This window comes from Giraffa tippelskirchi, chromosome 4, assembly GCF_054371585.1.
Source record: "Giraffa tippelskirchi isolate mGirTip1 chromosome 4, T2T-mGirTip1v1.2.pri, whole genome shotgun sequence".
Taxonomy (NCBI): Eukaryota; Metazoa; Chordata; class Mammalia; order Artiodactyla; family Giraffidae; genus Giraffa; species Giraffa tippelskirchi.
In genome coordinates, this window is record NC_137278.1 from 142,253,241 (window position 1) to 142,269,989 (window position 16,749).

Below are 16,749 nucleotides of genomic sequence, written 5' to 3' on the forward strand. Positions count from 1 at the left end.
TGAACATAATTTCTTAAAGTCTAATCTGTTTTCTCAATAGCAACGGGAAGAACTCACAAAAAGACGAGAGAAACTTTCAAAGAGAAGGGAAAGGATAGTCAAGGAGAATGGAGAAGGAGATAAAAATGTGATTAACATCAATGAGGAGATGGAGTCATTAACTGCTAATATAGATTATATCAATGACAGTATTTCTGATTGTCAAGCCAATATCATGCAGATGGAAGAAGCAAAGGTTTGTAACTAGGAAAAAAATGTTTAATGAGAAGTATTTTTGTATTTTTTGTCATTAAAAGCACTTTGAATTTTTATATGAAGGGATTTTTTTAATCTATGGTTTAATATAATTCTTAGGTTTTGCATGTATATCCTTCCTGCCTGCTTTCTAGATTTCTCTGCTGATTGTGTAATGTTATTTATCATTGATAAAATATTTATTAATCCATCTTGAATTCTTAACTGCTCAAATGTCTTATCATTTAAACTAGACCATATGTTTCTTAGAGTAGGGATTTTTTATGCTTTTCTGAGAAGTCTCATTAGCTAATCCAATAATATCAAATACATGCATGAAGCAATAGGGTTTGTCTTCTGTTAAATACATTCAGCTCAAGGTAATGATACATCATATGCTGGTTTGATGTAGGAAGAAGGAGAAACATTGGATGTCACTGCAGTCATTAATGCTTGCACACTTACAGAAGCCCGATACCTTCTAGATCACTTCCTGTCAATGGGCATCAATAAGGTAAGATCTAACTATGCTATTATTGAAAACCTAAGCTTTCGTTAATTCATTACAGTTTTGTTTATCTTTTTCTAATGACCCTTTCCTTTGTAATAAGGAGGAAGATTCTTTTACAATGGAAAGTGTTCCTTTTATCTTTCTTTAGAGTTAAGAAAAGTCAGCAGTATTTACATCAATTCCATTAGCTTCTCATCTATTGTGCTTGTGTATTAGAACAGGTAAACAACTTAAAGAATAATTTCTTTTTTGCTTTAACAAAGGAAAAGGTAAAAGAAAAATCTCTTAGTGTGCAAACAAACTCAGTGTTATAATTTTGATTTAATAATGATTCTTTACAGCTCAAAAAGTCAGAAAAAAATGCAGTTGCACTCTCCTTATCTTAAGCAATTTCTGCTTAAATGTTAAAGATGATAATGATTTCTGACTCACCTATTTTCTCCACATTGAGACTGTGCTATACCTTTAGTTTTGTTCTTTTGCTTAATCCTTATAATGTGCATGGAGTAAACATTATTTGTATTATTTTGAATATGAGGAAACTGAGAATCAGGAAGATTCTGATACTAATCAGGAAGATTCTTCCGATACTAATAGCTAGCCAGCACTTGCTCAGGGTCACTGAGTTTGCAAGCAGAAGAGCTAGGATGAATCAAGGTCTATCTAATGTCAAAGTCTGTACATCATATGCATTTGCCATGTGATACAGATCTTCATGTAGTTAATTCTGTTTTGTATGATCTTAAGATACATTTTTTTTCTGGGGGGGGATGTTATAGGGTCTTCAGGCTGCCCAGAAAGAGGCTCAAATTAAAGTACTTGAAGGTCGGCTTAAACAAACTGAAATAACCAGTGCTACACAAAACCAACTCTTATTCCATATGTTGAAAGAGAAAGCAGAATTAAATCCTGAGCTAGATGCTTTACTAGGCCATGCTTTACAAGGTAATTTGGATTAAATTTTAGTTAAATAAATTGCATGGTAACTTTGCTCTTTGAGTATGCTATACTCTACCTCTTTCCTCTATAGCTTGACTGAATAGATGCTGTATTTACTTATGCTTTTAATAATTATTCCTTTTTTAATTTGCATGTATAAATTTGGGGGATGTAATTACTGTCATTACAAGAAATGATTAGTAACTTAAAAATCCTTACTTAGCATTATTAAGCAAATAATTTTAATGAATTAAAAAAGATCAACAATGTTTCTGAGTTAGTTTAAATTATTAACCAAGTTTCATTACTTTATTCTGCATATCTAACTGTCTTAAAAATAAATTTATAAGTGTTTTCTATGGCATCTATTCTACATATCTTATAAATGGTACATAATCTTGTTTTATGTGAGAGTTCTTAACACTGGATCTGTTTTGATTGGAGTATTGCTTTTTGTTTCCTTTTTGCTGTTATTTATACAGATCTAGATAGCGTACCATTAGGTAAGTATGTTTAGCTTTCTGTGTACCCTACAGCTGCATGAATTACTAATTGTTCATGTACACTAATTGTGGTACATCTTATTTAAAACATTTTTATTGGCAGCCAGCTGGTTTTTGCATGATCTTTTTTGAAATGTATCTGTGACCACAAACATACTAAGTCTTTTGTCTTACACATTTCTTGATTTTTAAATTCTTAGATTTTTAAAGAAGTATAGTTTTCTATTTTATTACTTGAACTCCAGTTTTGGCTCTAGTTTCATAAGCCTCTCTTTCTGTTTCTTATAGGAAAAAATGGGATATATAATCCTTTTTAGTTTTTAAATCTATCTATTAATTTTGCATTTGTCATTTTACCCTCATAAATATCTTTCTGTGTTATATATCTTTTATATATAATGTCTTTGGTTTATTTTTGATAGCTTCTCAGCTAGTCTTAAATTTTATAGAATTAAGTACATATATTTTAATATTGTAAGTTGAATAAAGCTATCCAAAGAATTTTACATGAATGGATTGAAATAATATTTATAAGTATAACATGTTCGAGTTAGAAAGAGCTTAAGAGATGTTTGAGTTTTGAGATTTTCGACCTCTTGCCTCTGCAACATTCATGTGAACTATGCCCACCCATGAATAATATCTGAGCTTCTCCTGGAAGATATATACATATATATATATATATCAGGGTAATTTTATTGCTTGCAATTCCCCTGAATGATTATTTTTGAACAGTTTTTATTTAAAATTATTTCAAAATCTGATCCTAACTTTTTTTCCTAACCACACAGCTGTCAAAATTTTCTAAAATATTTTTCTCGAAGGAGAGGAATGTAGCTGAAAGATTAATGCAATTACCTCTCTGGGTCATTAAACAGTCTATGAATCTGAATTTATTTTAAACGGTAGAATGTTACACAAATAAAATACATGAGCTATTTGATATTCTTAGATCTTTCTTAGTTTGCCCTGTGTGTTAAATCTCAAAATAATATTTCCTTGAGATCAACTCAATAATATAGATGTGAACTTTTAGCCTGCTCAAGCTATGACAAAGACAGGCAGAAATAAATTTTGATTATATTAAAGAACCATGTTAAGGCTGCCAAAATTCCTGAAATATAATGAGAATTTTTGCCATTCCATGTGTTATTAAGCATATTTCCTCTCCTCTTCCTCTTCACTCTGCTTATTTTTGTTCTTCCCAACCCTTCCTCTGCCTTTTCTTTGTTCTTCTTCATCTTAGTGGCTCACTTGCAGTAATAAGTAAATTCTTATTTAAGTCTATTATCTCTTTTAACTTGGAAGAAAAAATGCAATGCCCTCTTTGATGCCGTTTTGAGCAGAAAATATTAAACTGTTATTTGATGAGTGTTGTTGCTTTTTCACAACTTTCAGTTATCTGTAGCTTAAAGAAGGGTCAAAACAGAGAAGAGGAACACATTCAGCTGATAACAACCTGTTACTCATGGCATAAATTTTCTCTAAGGCCATAATCTAGACCCAGAAGTGCTTGGAAGAAAAGCATGGAAGGAGAAAAACATGGAAGTAAATCCATACAAACTAGATTGTCATATGTACATTGCTTTAAAAAAAAAGAACACATTTGTTTAATTTCTATTTATCTCGAGCTTTGGGCTGGGTGCTGGGATTCAAAGATAAGTAAGATACAAAATCTTGCTCTCATGGACTATACCTTACTGAGCGTAACAGGGCAGAGACTTGAGATATGTACAGAGAGTTATGGGACCACAGAATGGGGCTACCTAACAAGAATGGAGGAGTTGATGAAGGCTTTCTGGAGCTGGTAAAATTTGAGCTGAAATGTAAAGGAAGAAAAAGTTTTAGGCAGGTAAGAGACAAGGTAGAAGGGGGTTAGACAGAAGAGTCACTCTTGGCAGTGAATAAGATAAAGCATGGACATTTAGCCACAACATTATATGTATGAGGACTTCAAGCAGATTGGTGGCCTAGAGTAGCAAGTATGTGACTTGGGATCATGAACTTAAGGTTAGAGGCCAGTACTCCATGCTAATAGGTTTGTATTGTTGTAGCCATTGAAGAACATCTTTATTTTCCCCTTCTTATTCCTCTACCTGTGTTTATGTTGTTGTTCCTAGTATCTTTCCCTACCTTTAGGGATTTACTAGAAGATTCAAGGGGCTAAGCATACAATTGTATTCATGACAAAGATTAATGAGAGCAATGTAGGAAGGATACACAACAGTATTATAAAGGAAAAGATGCAGATGGAGTAAGGAAGAATCCATATCCAGGCTTTCTTATGCTTATGCTTCTATAAGCTTATGCATATGCTTCCAGGAAACATCACACAAAGTATACATTTCTCTCTGGAATGAAAATGCAGCAACATGTGTGCATTGTTTACATCTAGGGAATTCCATTAGACACTCAGCACCTGAGGTTTTTACTGGGTACTAGTCACATACATTCCTTTTATATAGTAGTACCAGAATTCCAGATTCTGGAAGGAAAGCAGGAATTCTCAGCATAAACCATATTGTTTGCACAAATATTCTAGGTGTAATGAACTATATTAGTCAACTAGTGACTAGAGAAATTCTGAGAGCTAACTTTCCAGATAACAAAGTCCAACTTTGCAAGAACACCTTTCTAAGGCTAGTAGTCTTGGGCTGCTATTGTTACCCAGTCCAGACTCCCTCTGATCGCCGCAAAACAGACCAATTAACTAAGACATGAGATGTTGATGCAAGGAATACGACTTTACTTGGAAATCTGGCTGACTGAGGAGATGGCAGACTAATGTCTCAAAACAATCATCTTATCAGAATCTGGATGCCAGGTTCTTTTATAGAACAGAGGTGGGGAGAGGTGAGGAAATAAAGTAAAAAACCGTTAACCTTGCAAACATTACTTGGAATGGCCAGTCTTGGGGAGGAGATATATTAATTTCTTGCTTTCTATAGTCATCCACAGGTGGACAGGATCCTGAATAAAGGCATTTTGGTTTAACATTCAGGCACAGGGGCAGGGTTCCCTGAGGCAGGCCATTATGTATGGACAGTATCCTTTTAGTGAAAAAAATCAACAATAAACAAAGGTTAAGGTAAAAGAAACAGATCTAATGTGAGTCATAATTTACTCTTCCCTGCAACACTATGTCAACTCTTCTCCATATGTATTTATATTAATATAAGACTTTAATAATAACTGTTTGGTTAGCTTCTAGTGATGTGAGGTTATGCAACTATGTACTGATATGGATGCCTTTAAGACATTTTGGAGTTTTAAATCTCACTGCTTTTAGCTTTAATGATTAGTGATGAGAAAAGAACCTGACACTGGGCTGGAATTATATTCATAAGAGTTGAAAGTACAGCAATGAGATGATGGCATATCCTGCTGCCCAGATGGCTGTAGTGCCACAAAAGCTCAGTCCTGAAGAGGTGTGTGATTTGGTGAATGTCTAGGTGAAGGGCTCTATCTTCTGGCTAGGTTAGTTATGCCAAACTGTAATCATCTCTAAATAAAGCATACATGCATATGCAGGAGCTAAGTAGTTTTTACTAAGCACTTATATGATGTTTGATATTCTAACTGGTTTCATCATTCCCTACAAGAAAATTACTAGTCAATCTTAGCCTGCATTTATGTATGAGAAAATAAAGACTAGATTTGTCATTTCTTTCCATTTTCTATGTTATTGACTAATTCAGTTACGCTCAGTATCCTGTCTGTGAAGCACATCTTCCAGCCTCTAAATATGGGCTTTGAGATACACATTGCCCTCAAGACCACCATTTTCCTCATTTCAGAAAGTAAACTCCCTTTTTGTGGATCCTATTAGATGGCTACATTTTAGATAATGCTATCATTTATTACTGAATTTCTATCCAGTTGTCTGCTAAACAGTGAGGAAGAATGGGAGCATCTGAGAAGGGAATTAAGAATATGATTTATGAGCATAATACACCTGTATTATATAAAAGTAAAAGTTAAAAGGAGACTAATCCTACATATTTTAATTAACATATATTATTGAAAATACTGCCTTCAGTTTTGTGATGTAGCTTTATAATAAATTGTATAAGCTTTGGAAATTTCCACCTGTGTTAGGGGCTCACGGCCATTTTAAATAATTTACTTTAAGTGGATGTTTTATTTACTGACTTCCTGCTAGTTTTATATGTTTGCCTTTTCCTCTCTTTTCATTAGTGTCCTACTGTTCTGAAATAGCAGTGGTTTGTTTGTATTTATTTGTAAAACTATTGCATGGAAACCTATAGTTTTAGTCTTTTATGTACATGTGAATGAGCTGCATGCTGATGTGTAACTTCTGAATACCTTCACACACACATACTCTCTTTCTACTTGAACACAAAAATAAAAATAGAAGAAAATCTATAAGTACATTGGAATACTGATAAAACACAACAAATATGTTTACACTGATTTATTTTTTGATGTTGCCTCAGTAGATTAAAGGGAGCTTGTGCAGCATTTACTTTAATCTTTCATGTTTTACTCAATGGTTTTTCATACATGGAATAAATGGATGGTGTGGGATAAATACATACTCTGAAAATGTATTTAAAGAATTACACATACTCAGATAAATACATGATCTCATTTCCGTCCTGTGAATGCTGTTCTTCTTTATTTTATCATTCAACTCATGGTTTTCTTATCTTGAACTGGTTTTTCTCAGCCTAGGACATATAATCAAAAGAGTTTCGTAGAATTTTATTTTTACATTTCTATTTTGACTCAGTTACTGAAACCAAAGTGCCCATGTTGAGAGACCTCAGGCTGATGTTTATTATAGCATAGGCATTATAGTCATCATTCAAAGTGTGACATGGATAATACTTACATTTTGGACTTTTTTTTTTTTAGAAAATGTAGAGGACAGCACTGATGAGGATGTACCTTTAAACAGTCCAGGATCAGAAGGAAGGTAAGAGAATCTTTAGAAACTTAATGAGTTGACTTGTTTCTGTAATATTTTTAATACTTTTATCTTTTTTAATCAATTAACATAAAACAAATAATTTTAGATTTTATAGCTAAGTGAAGAACAGTAGAAATAGTAATATGGAAGCCAAACTAAGTAATGCTTAACCAGCAAAAATTTTAAAATACAAATACTGAGATATTTAAGGAAGGAAAATGAACTATTTTGATTAGTTTATTTTGATTTTAAATATTGTCTTTCTGTGTTTTCCATAGGCTTATAATTTTTTTCCATTCTTAAACTCATTAGAGTTCATATAGTTTTCTATATTGTTTCCTTTTATTCATATGATTAATTATTTATTTGCACACAGCTCACTGTCTTCAGACCTTATGAAGCTTTGTGGTGAAGTGAAACCAAAAAGCAAGGTAAGAATAGAAAATACCAGGTAAACATTTTTTCTGATGTTCTTTATTATCACTATTAAACGCATAGGCCTTGGGCATGGGCAAAGATTTCATATGATAGAAATTTAGTTCTTTACCATATTCTCCCTTGAAAAAAATTTATATTGACAAATTTCTCCTCTGTAGAACTTGTTATTTACTGTATCTTGTGCTTTTTCCTCTAGGTGAGATATGATTATGGAGAACAATGCTTAAATAATTTAGAATGACAGGAGATTTTTGAAATTTTAACATTCTAATATGTTTCTAAGTTTCTTATTTATTTTGTTTAACATATCTTGAGATAATTTGAATAGGCCAACTCTTAATCATCATATTTGTATTAAAAATTGAGACTATAATGAATGTTTGTAAAGCTTAAAAAAAATAAAGTATACATGCTATTACATGTGTGAGAAACAACATGGTATATTCAGGTTGCGTGTTGGTAGCATTTGATATTAGATGAGTTAACTATCCATTTTAAGATGTTTGAAAACAAAGAATTCTTGCAGTGTTTAGTAAATATTTGTTGGATGAATGGATGAAATCAAGACCTGAAAGAATAGTATTGTACTAATGCACGATAAGGCCCACAGTGGTTAGCCAGATAATATTAGCCAGATAAATAATTTGGCTAGATATAAGATAATTAACAGGAATCATTATGATTACCTGAGGTGGACATGGCCCATCTAAAGCAAATAGGCATCACTAACTAATGCTTATTTTTGCCATGATGGAATACGGGCCTAAGACTACCAGATCCTCAATTCTTTAAAGAGCAGCTTTAAATATGGATTTTAATGGAGAATTTCCTTCTCTTTAAAATACTGAGCTAGCCCATTGAAAAACGTCTCCAGACTTTATGTATGGTCCTTGAACTACCAGTTTGGTGATATGTGGTTTGTGTTTGATTATTCTAAGTGACCAGAAATTACCCAATCTCAAAGAAAACATTCTAGTATAGTTTGGATTGAGTCTTAACATGGAGGAGAGAATCTCTTAATGTAACTTGGTCTTTCAGGCCCTGTGAAATCCAGAGAGAGATGTGAAGTGGTAACCTGAAGGTCATCTCCTTAAAAAACCACTGTGCTTAGGAATTCCCATGAAAATGATTCAGTTGGCAATAGGGAAAACTGATAAGGTGAAAAGCTGGCCTGTATGGCTTCCTTTTTCCAAAAGTTTTCTGATAATATCTATCACTCCTTTGGTACTGCATGGATGCCTAGTGTTAGTCGCTAAGTCATGTCTGACTCTTTGCGACCCCATGGAGTGTAGCCCTCCAGGCTTCTCTGTCCATGAAATTCTCCAGGCAAGAACACTGGAGTGGGTTGCCACTTCCTTCTCCAGAGGATCTTCCTGATCCAGGGATCAAACCCTGGTCTCCTGCATTGCAGGCAGATTCTTTACTGTCTGAGCCACCAGGGAAGCCCATAGATGTCTAAAAGGATATAATATTATTTATTTTTCACTCATTGAAGAAATGAAATTGATTATATATCTTGAATAGACTTGTACTAGTACTACATTGAATGCAAGACATATAAAGTTGAATACAACAGGTTGTCTACCGTTTAGAGGCTTATAATCTTGTAAATACTTTTATTATCTTTTAATATATTAGTGATAATAGTCAGCTCTAAGTATTAACAACAAGGTAGTCTCTTTATTTTTTTAGGAGTATGGAAGGGAGTGCTTAAATAAATAAAATAACCTTCACCTGCCTTACCATCAGAGAAGGCAATGGCACCCCACTCCAATACTCTTGCCTGGAAAATCCCATGGACGGAGGAGCCTGGTAGGCAACGGTCCATGGGGTCGCTAAGAGTCGGACACGACTGAGAGATTTTACTTTCACCTTTCACTTTCATGCATTGGAGAAGGAAATGGCAACCCACTCCAGTGTTCTTGCCTGGAGAATCCCAGGGACAGAGGAGCCTGATGGGCTGCCATCTATGGGGTCGCACAGAGTCGGACACGACTGAAGCGACTTAGCAGCAGCAGCAGCAGCCTTACCATGCTGTCAAAAACTGGTATGGACTGGTGTTGGATATCCATCAGGGAGATTAAACACCCAGTTAGGGAATCAGGGGAGCAGGGTCATAAAAATGGAGAAACAGATGTAAAAATTTATATGTAAAATTTAAATTTATATTAAATAAATATATAATATATATTAAAATGTATATTAAATAAGTAATCTAAGCCTGGGAAAGATCAGAATTTAGTTGACTGCCACTGCAACTATCTTTTGGTTTAATTTCTTTATTCCTTCTTTCTTTTCTTCTAAAATGATATATCGAGAAAGCTGGCCATTAGTATCAGGATAGCATAATAATATTGGAGGCAGATTGTCTGGTTTTGAATCTGACTTTGCCACTTACTAGCTGTTTGACTTTGGACTGTTAGCTATCCTGTGCTTCAGTTCTCTTATTTTGTGAATTGGGATAATAATAGTATATACTAATATAGTAAATTATTTAGAATTTCTGGCATACAATATGTATAATACAAACATTGGCTATAATTATGACCTCTGAAGTTCTCAGCTGGCTGTATCTCTGGCTTGTCACTATCTTACATGTTGTGTTTGACACACTTGCTAGGAAAGACACGCTAAATGTTTTACCTATTTCAAACTAATATTAAATCTCTATTGCCTAATCATCTTCTCTGCAGAAGTTTGCATATGATTGCTTTTCCTTCCATTCTCTGACTAGGCCCGAAGGAGAACCACCACTCAAATGGAATTGCTGTATGCAGATAGCAGTGAACTAGCTTCAGACACTAGTACAGGAGATGCCTCCTTGCCTGGCCCTCTTACACCTGTTGCAGAAGGGCAAGAGATTGGAATGAATACAGAGACAAGTACTTCTGCTAGGGAAAAAGAGCTCCCTCCCCCATCTGGCTTCCCTTCTAAGATAGGCAGCATGTAAGTCTGGCCCAGCTACACTAACTTCCTTTCTTTTGGCTTTTCTTTTAAAAAAAAAAGAATATGCATGTTACTAATTTCTTATTTCTATTTTTAAAATTTTATGTAAAATAAGATCTCTAGTTTTCAAAGTAATTTCTGTTAGGTATTGTATCCCCTGATTTTTGCACATTCAAAATAATTTAAATGAGATGTTCTTTGTTGAATTGCTTTGTCTGATATTTAACTTTTAGAGTCTTTCTTAAAGATTATAATTTTTATAAAGGCTGAGTTATAAATGACAGGCAAAATTTATTTAGAAACACATAAATTAAAGTTATAACTATAAAACCACTATATAAAACAGAAGCTTTAAAAGACTCTTAAATTTGCTCTTAATTATGTTAAACCTTAGTTCTAAGAGCCTGGTCAGGATAATAAACCTTGGCTGAAACTCTTAAAGAAAAATACAAATACCAGCTAAAAACAATACATTTTGAAGTTTCCTAATTCTTTACCTTGAAGTACATTGCATGTCTGGGATGAGTATACACACAAAGTGTAAATATTGTATTATTAAAGATGTGAAAGAGGGACTATTTCCTCTCTCCTCTATGATAATCTTAACAAGAAACATTCCTTTCAAAACAAATCTTATTTAGAAATTTTTCATTATTATCTTGAGAACAAAGATTTCCCTACACAGGCCAGCGTGTGTTTGTGTATATGTCTTTTCTTAGTTATATTAAAATTACATCAATCGTTCACTGGTAAAGATTTTTAATGCCTTATTTCAAACTAATTCTCACATATGATCTTGCAAATGATCTATTGGATGAACGTATCAGTGCATTGAGAAATATTGCCAAAAAGTGGTACACACTATAGGACTCTGTAAATAATAAAATATAACAAACTCCCCACCTCAACCTGAATATCTGTTTCCCGTAACTTTCTTCATCCTATGAAGATATTTTCATTGTCTTCCACTCAGTAAGCCCATCTGCTACCTTTAGTTCCAAAATTAATGATGACAGAACTATCCTGCATGTGCTTGAGGTGACTTATGTAATTAATAATTGGATTTGCTATTAGAGATTGCTAACCAGTATAGCTTATGGCTTCAGTGCTTTTTTGATAACAGTAGAAAAAATGCTTTTGGTGAAGGTAGTGATATAGAACTGAGAACAGATTTTAGAGACTCCTATGTGTTCAGCATTTAGTCTATCAGATGAATAGAGACTTTTGGAACTTCAAGACTAAATCTATGACCTGGATTCCAGAATGCAGGTAATACCTCCTTGTTGCCTTTTTTTTTTTTTCCCCATTTTAAAAATGTATCATTCATGACAGGTTGTAGAAAATATCTTTTAGATACTGTCTCTTCACATAATTATCAAGTTTTCATAAATTAAGATGCTTGTATAGTTCTATACAAATTTAACAGTTGATCATATGCTTGGTACAGTAACTCTTATAGCTCATTAGTACATGACTTCCATTGCATGAAGTAAAATGATTTACTCAAGTGGGCCTTATGATTTAAATAATGCAGAACTTCTAAAATATGTTTTCCTCTAATTAAAAAAATCAGGCACATAAAGTTTAGTTATATTTAGTTTTCACTTTCAAATAGGAATCATTGTAAGCCCATTCTAGGGATCCCACTTGCTAATTCCTTAGTGTTTTTTTTTTTTCCTTACTAATATAACTAGTCAAAGATAGAAAAAGTTCATTTTTTCAATTAAAATTCATTACCACTATGCACCGAAATCGTAGTCTTAAATTGTTAATTACATAGCCACTACTCAACATTTAAAATCTATAATAAAACAATAGTATTATTAGTACTAAAATTTATATAGCTAATGCTTAAATACTAGTTAAGTAAAATAATTGTGGGTTCTTTGTGATTACCTGTAGTATTCTTTTCAGATTGTGTAAATATTAATTCATTAAATCTCATTGTTTCTCATACTCTGATATTCTAATATTTTTGTTCTTGCAAAACTGTAAAGACAATTTTCCCTCAACTGAAGCAATTCTAATCAAACTTATACACTTATGTTTTTAAACACTTGTATTTAAAGTAAAAAATATTATTTTAGCTATTTGGCAATATAGTGTTAATGTTTACATTCAAAGATAATGGTCATGTATATTTGACAAGATTACCAATTTAAAAATTAAAATATACAGTTGTCCCATTAATTAAAAATAATTTGTGATATTTTCCTATCCTAATTCTGCTTCATTTCCAAATAATCTTTCTCAAATTCCAGGTGTTAATCTATTAAAAATTTAGGTTGAATATATGCCAAAATTACGTGTATGTATTTAAAATTAGATAATTGAAGAATCTTCTTCTCTTAGTTCCAGGCAGTCATCCATGTCAGAAAAGAAGCTACCAGAGCCTTCCCCTGTAACAAGGAGAAAGGCATATGAGAAAGCAGAAAAATTAAAGGCAAAGGAACAAAAACAGTAAGCTATTCATACTTTTTATCTAGTAGATTGTGTGAAATGTCTGATGCCCTTAGATGCTAAGGGACAATGGTGAAATTATTTTCCATATTTAGGCTGACTCTGGGATTGTGACTTGGTCTTATAGAAAATTTTGAAATTAATTTTGACTGTTATCTTATAAAACTGACACTGATTTCACCTCTTTAAAGTGATTAACAAAAATCTAGTGTTAGACGATATGTGCCATTGTGCCATTTTATTTCTGTTCTTTTATGTTTAAATTGATACTATCCTCAATGTTTTTTGTTAAACTATGTTAATAGCTATTTGTATGTTTTGTAATGGTTAGTTTACTTAACAGTACACAATATAATCTGATGATCCACTTACCTGAACATTTGTAAATCACAATAACATAACAGACAGAAAGTTTTAAATGGGTTAGAACCACTGTCAGCTTTCTACTCTATGACATAGTGAGACCTCCCTTAGGCCACCTCAGGAGCTACATATGGTAGGTAGATCTCTGACATGGTCTTGAGTAGGAATATCAATGCTAATCTATATTTAAGAGTTGGTAAAGCAAATTTCTTTAACATAAAATAATTATAAAAAAGAAGCTTTCATATATTTTCTGTACCTGCGAAGATGATCTTATACCTTCCTCCTCCCTTGTCCCAATGTGCACACTCTGATCACTGGTTTAGCTGACTTCAGTATCACGGAAATTACTCTTCTAATCAGCCTTCTTCCTGTATTTAGAGATGGAATTTACCTGTTTCTACTGAATTGAATCTCTTAATTATAAGCAGAAGGTAGGGGATGGGATGAATATGTAACTTAAAAATAAATGAATAAATCAACTGAATAGACAAATTCTTCTTTAACTCTCAGGGTCTGTTTGCCCATCTGTAAAGTGAACAACTTGGTCTCAACTCTCAAATTGTATGATTTTTAATTTGGTTTGCTTTATTTATACTGACTTCAGATTTTAGCAGACATTTTCTTTAGTGCCATCTCGTGGCCAATGTGACAAAATTCAGTGGAAAAAAATTTCACTGAAATTGCTTGGAGTACATTTTATCTTTTATAAAAGGAAGAGAGGATGAAAGGAAGGAATTCTAAAATGAAAAGCTTTAAAAAAAAATAAAAGCATGTTTCTTATAACACTTCTAACAAATTAAAGCCAATTAAAGCCACCTATGTAATGTTCTTTTTTTCTTGTAGCTCAGATTCTGGAACCTCAGAGGCTAGTCTTTCACCTCCTCCTTCCCCACCAAGCCGGCCCCGTAATGAGCTGAATGTTTTTAATCGTCTTACGGTTTCTCAGGGAAACACATCAGTTCAGCAGGATAAGTAAGTCATTATGTAAAAGAGCCCCAATTATTCATTATAATATTCTGAACCTTTCAATACAGTCTGTAGAAAACATTTAGCCTCTCTCTGTGTGGGAGATGGAGTCTGACTTGGGAACTCTTCCCATATTTCATGTATTTTTCCAATGGAAAATGAATCATATAGACAAAATTAGAAAAATTTATTTTCCTGCTGAACATTATTCCCTGCTATGGATTTGCATTGCTGTACTTACACACTTGTCTTGCCTTTTTTTTTTTAAACAAGTAAATTAGAATTGAAAATCTTTGAGATCACTTGAAGTTTAAATTTCTTGGGATTCTTCAGCCTTATTGAGCCCATAAAAGCCTCTAACCCAGATAGCCTGCATTGAAAACAGGCAAATTATTTTACTTTTGGTGCATACATCATCTTCTAAAACCATTGTCATATGTGTATGGGTAAAAGAGTACTTTGATGGGTAGACAACGTAGACCTCTGGGTTGTTGGGGAAGAGAAGTGGAAAGGGATGGAAAATATAATTTTCATTAAATTTGAAGTGAAATATTCCCACATTGAGCCAGAATCTCTTTTGCAAGAATTTCATACTAACAGTGTTGCCGTAAGGTATTTATTAACTGACTTCTCTGCTTTGAGTTTGAATGATAACATTGTGGATAATATACATACTTGATATTCAGTATCCCACACCAGTTCTTTGTTTTTTATGCTATAATCTCCCTGTATATATCAGTTTCTGAAATTTATAAGGTATTCTTTAAGATCAGTCTGGCATGTTTAGATCATGCTAAATGGCTCTATATACATAGGCACATCATCATTTTGAAAGATTGTTTAATCTACTTAATTTATGGATACATTTTTATTAGATTTTAATATAGTTTTAGCAGTAGATACAGACATGTCCTTTAAAATGATCTAGATAGGTTTTTTTAAAAAAAATATTTAAAAGAGAATATTGTTAAATCCTATCTTGTATTTAATTGAGAAAGAGTAGAACAATAAGCATGTCTTTAGGAAGTCCGTTTTCACTAGCAATATGAAGAATTACTAAATTTTGTCTCCCTTGCATTCACAGTCATAAAATTTTTGTGTCAGTCTTTTGATAATCTTGACAATCTAATCATAGTTCCATATTTTTTCTGAAATTGCTTCTGAGCTACCAATCATTTGACTCTGTTGTCAACTCTATAAAGTAAAATTTAGAATAACTGACTACACTTTCAAAAATCTCACCTAACTTTTGAATCACTTTCTTTGGGCTCCTTTTTGAGACTAGCATATTTTACCAGATAGAAGTAGGTCCTACACATTGTTTCTGATTACATAATATGACAGCACTCACTTTATCCCCATTCTTCCCAAGTATTAGAATGAACAAAAAGTTTGTTTGGGAATTTTTCATAAGATGTTATGGGAAAGCTCAAATGAACTTGTTATTTAATAATACAAGCTAAATAGATTTTCATAATAACTAGACTTATTGTCAGTCCTGGAAGTTTCAGGTTAAGGCTGATAAGAGTAGCTCATCTATTTTTAAAATTCCAGTAAAACCTCCTAACTATTACTAAGGGACTGCCTAGTGAGAAGAACTCCATGTTTTTGAGATGAATTAAAATCCAAGGTTATTAAATTTTGAATGATTTGCTTTCCATGTATACATATGATATATTTGTGCAACTTCCACATGAAGAGTCTAAATATAAATTGACTATCAAGAGGAATAAAATTCATCAATGACTATTGAGACAGAAAAAGTTTTCTAGTACTAGTCAAATTAGAGTCTTGAAGTGATGTATTTCACTAGCTTGATGCTGTTCCTCTTCAGGGCCTGTATTTTAGAAAGTCAGAGTAGATTAGGTTCTGTGGATCAGTAATAGAAAGTTTTTCCCCCCAAATTTTGGAAGAAAAAATAAGCACAAAATTTTAACTAATTTGGCTATCAATAAATTTGCTGATATTGTGTGCAAATAGAAAAGGAATGCACTATAAAGGAAATGTTTGCTGTATTTCTATTATTCATAGTGAATCCGTTCAGTCTCAGTGTCTTTACCTGTTGACATCTGTTTTCTTTTTCCTCATAATTCTAACTCTTTCACTGTAGGTCTGATGAAAGTGATTCCTCTTTGTCGGAAGTACACAGGTACTTTCTATCTTTCCTACGTTCTGGCATTTCATTGATGTTCTAAAATGCCTTCCAAGAAACTTTAAACAAGTCTCATTTTTGTTGCACTCATAACTTGTAAGCCATATAAATGCACTAATAGTTTTAAACATTAATTTTAATATACTTTTGTGAGGTCATAGCTGTCAAGGTAATGGCAAACTTTTTTAATATAATAGTATAAAAACTTGTACCATTTGTATTCTGTCTATAATCTAAAACTTTTCTTTAAAAGAAATTAAGTTTTATGAAGATTAATGTCAAGGTTTGCTCTTCAACAGAC

The 16,749-nt window shown here is 32.8% G+C and overlaps 1 protein-coding gene across 5 annotated transcripts in view; it reads left to right on the forward strand.

Moving 5' to 3' along the window:
* Positions 1-16,749, forward strand: part of KIF21A (kinesin family member 21A) — a 171,892-nt gene that overhangs the window by 135,803 nt on the left and 19,340 nt on the right. For 2 of the 5 annotated variants that reach the window (XM_081483371.1, XM_081483370.1), the window contains exons 20-28: positions 41-235; positions 647-748; positions 1,525-1,690; positions 7,066-7,126; positions 7,497-7,551; positions 10,293-10,504; positions 12,857-12,964; positions 14,174-14,302; positions 16,407-16,445. In XM_081483371.1, the coding sequence (XP_081339497.1) occupies positions 41-235; positions 647-748; positions 1,525-1,690; positions 7,066-7,126; positions 7,497-7,551; positions 10,293-10,504; positions 12,857-12,964; positions 14,174-14,302; positions 16,407-16,445 (1,067 nt within the window). Of the gene's footprint in view, positions 1-40; positions 236-646; positions 749-1,524; positions 1,691-2,166; positions 2,188-7,065; positions 7,127-7,496; positions 7,552-10,292; positions 10,505-12,856; positions 12,965-14,173; positions 14,303-16,406; positions 16,446-16,749 lie in introns of all 5 variants that reach the window. The other 3 variants (XM_081483369.1, XM_081483372.1, XM_081483373.1) reach the window with 3 other exon arrangements.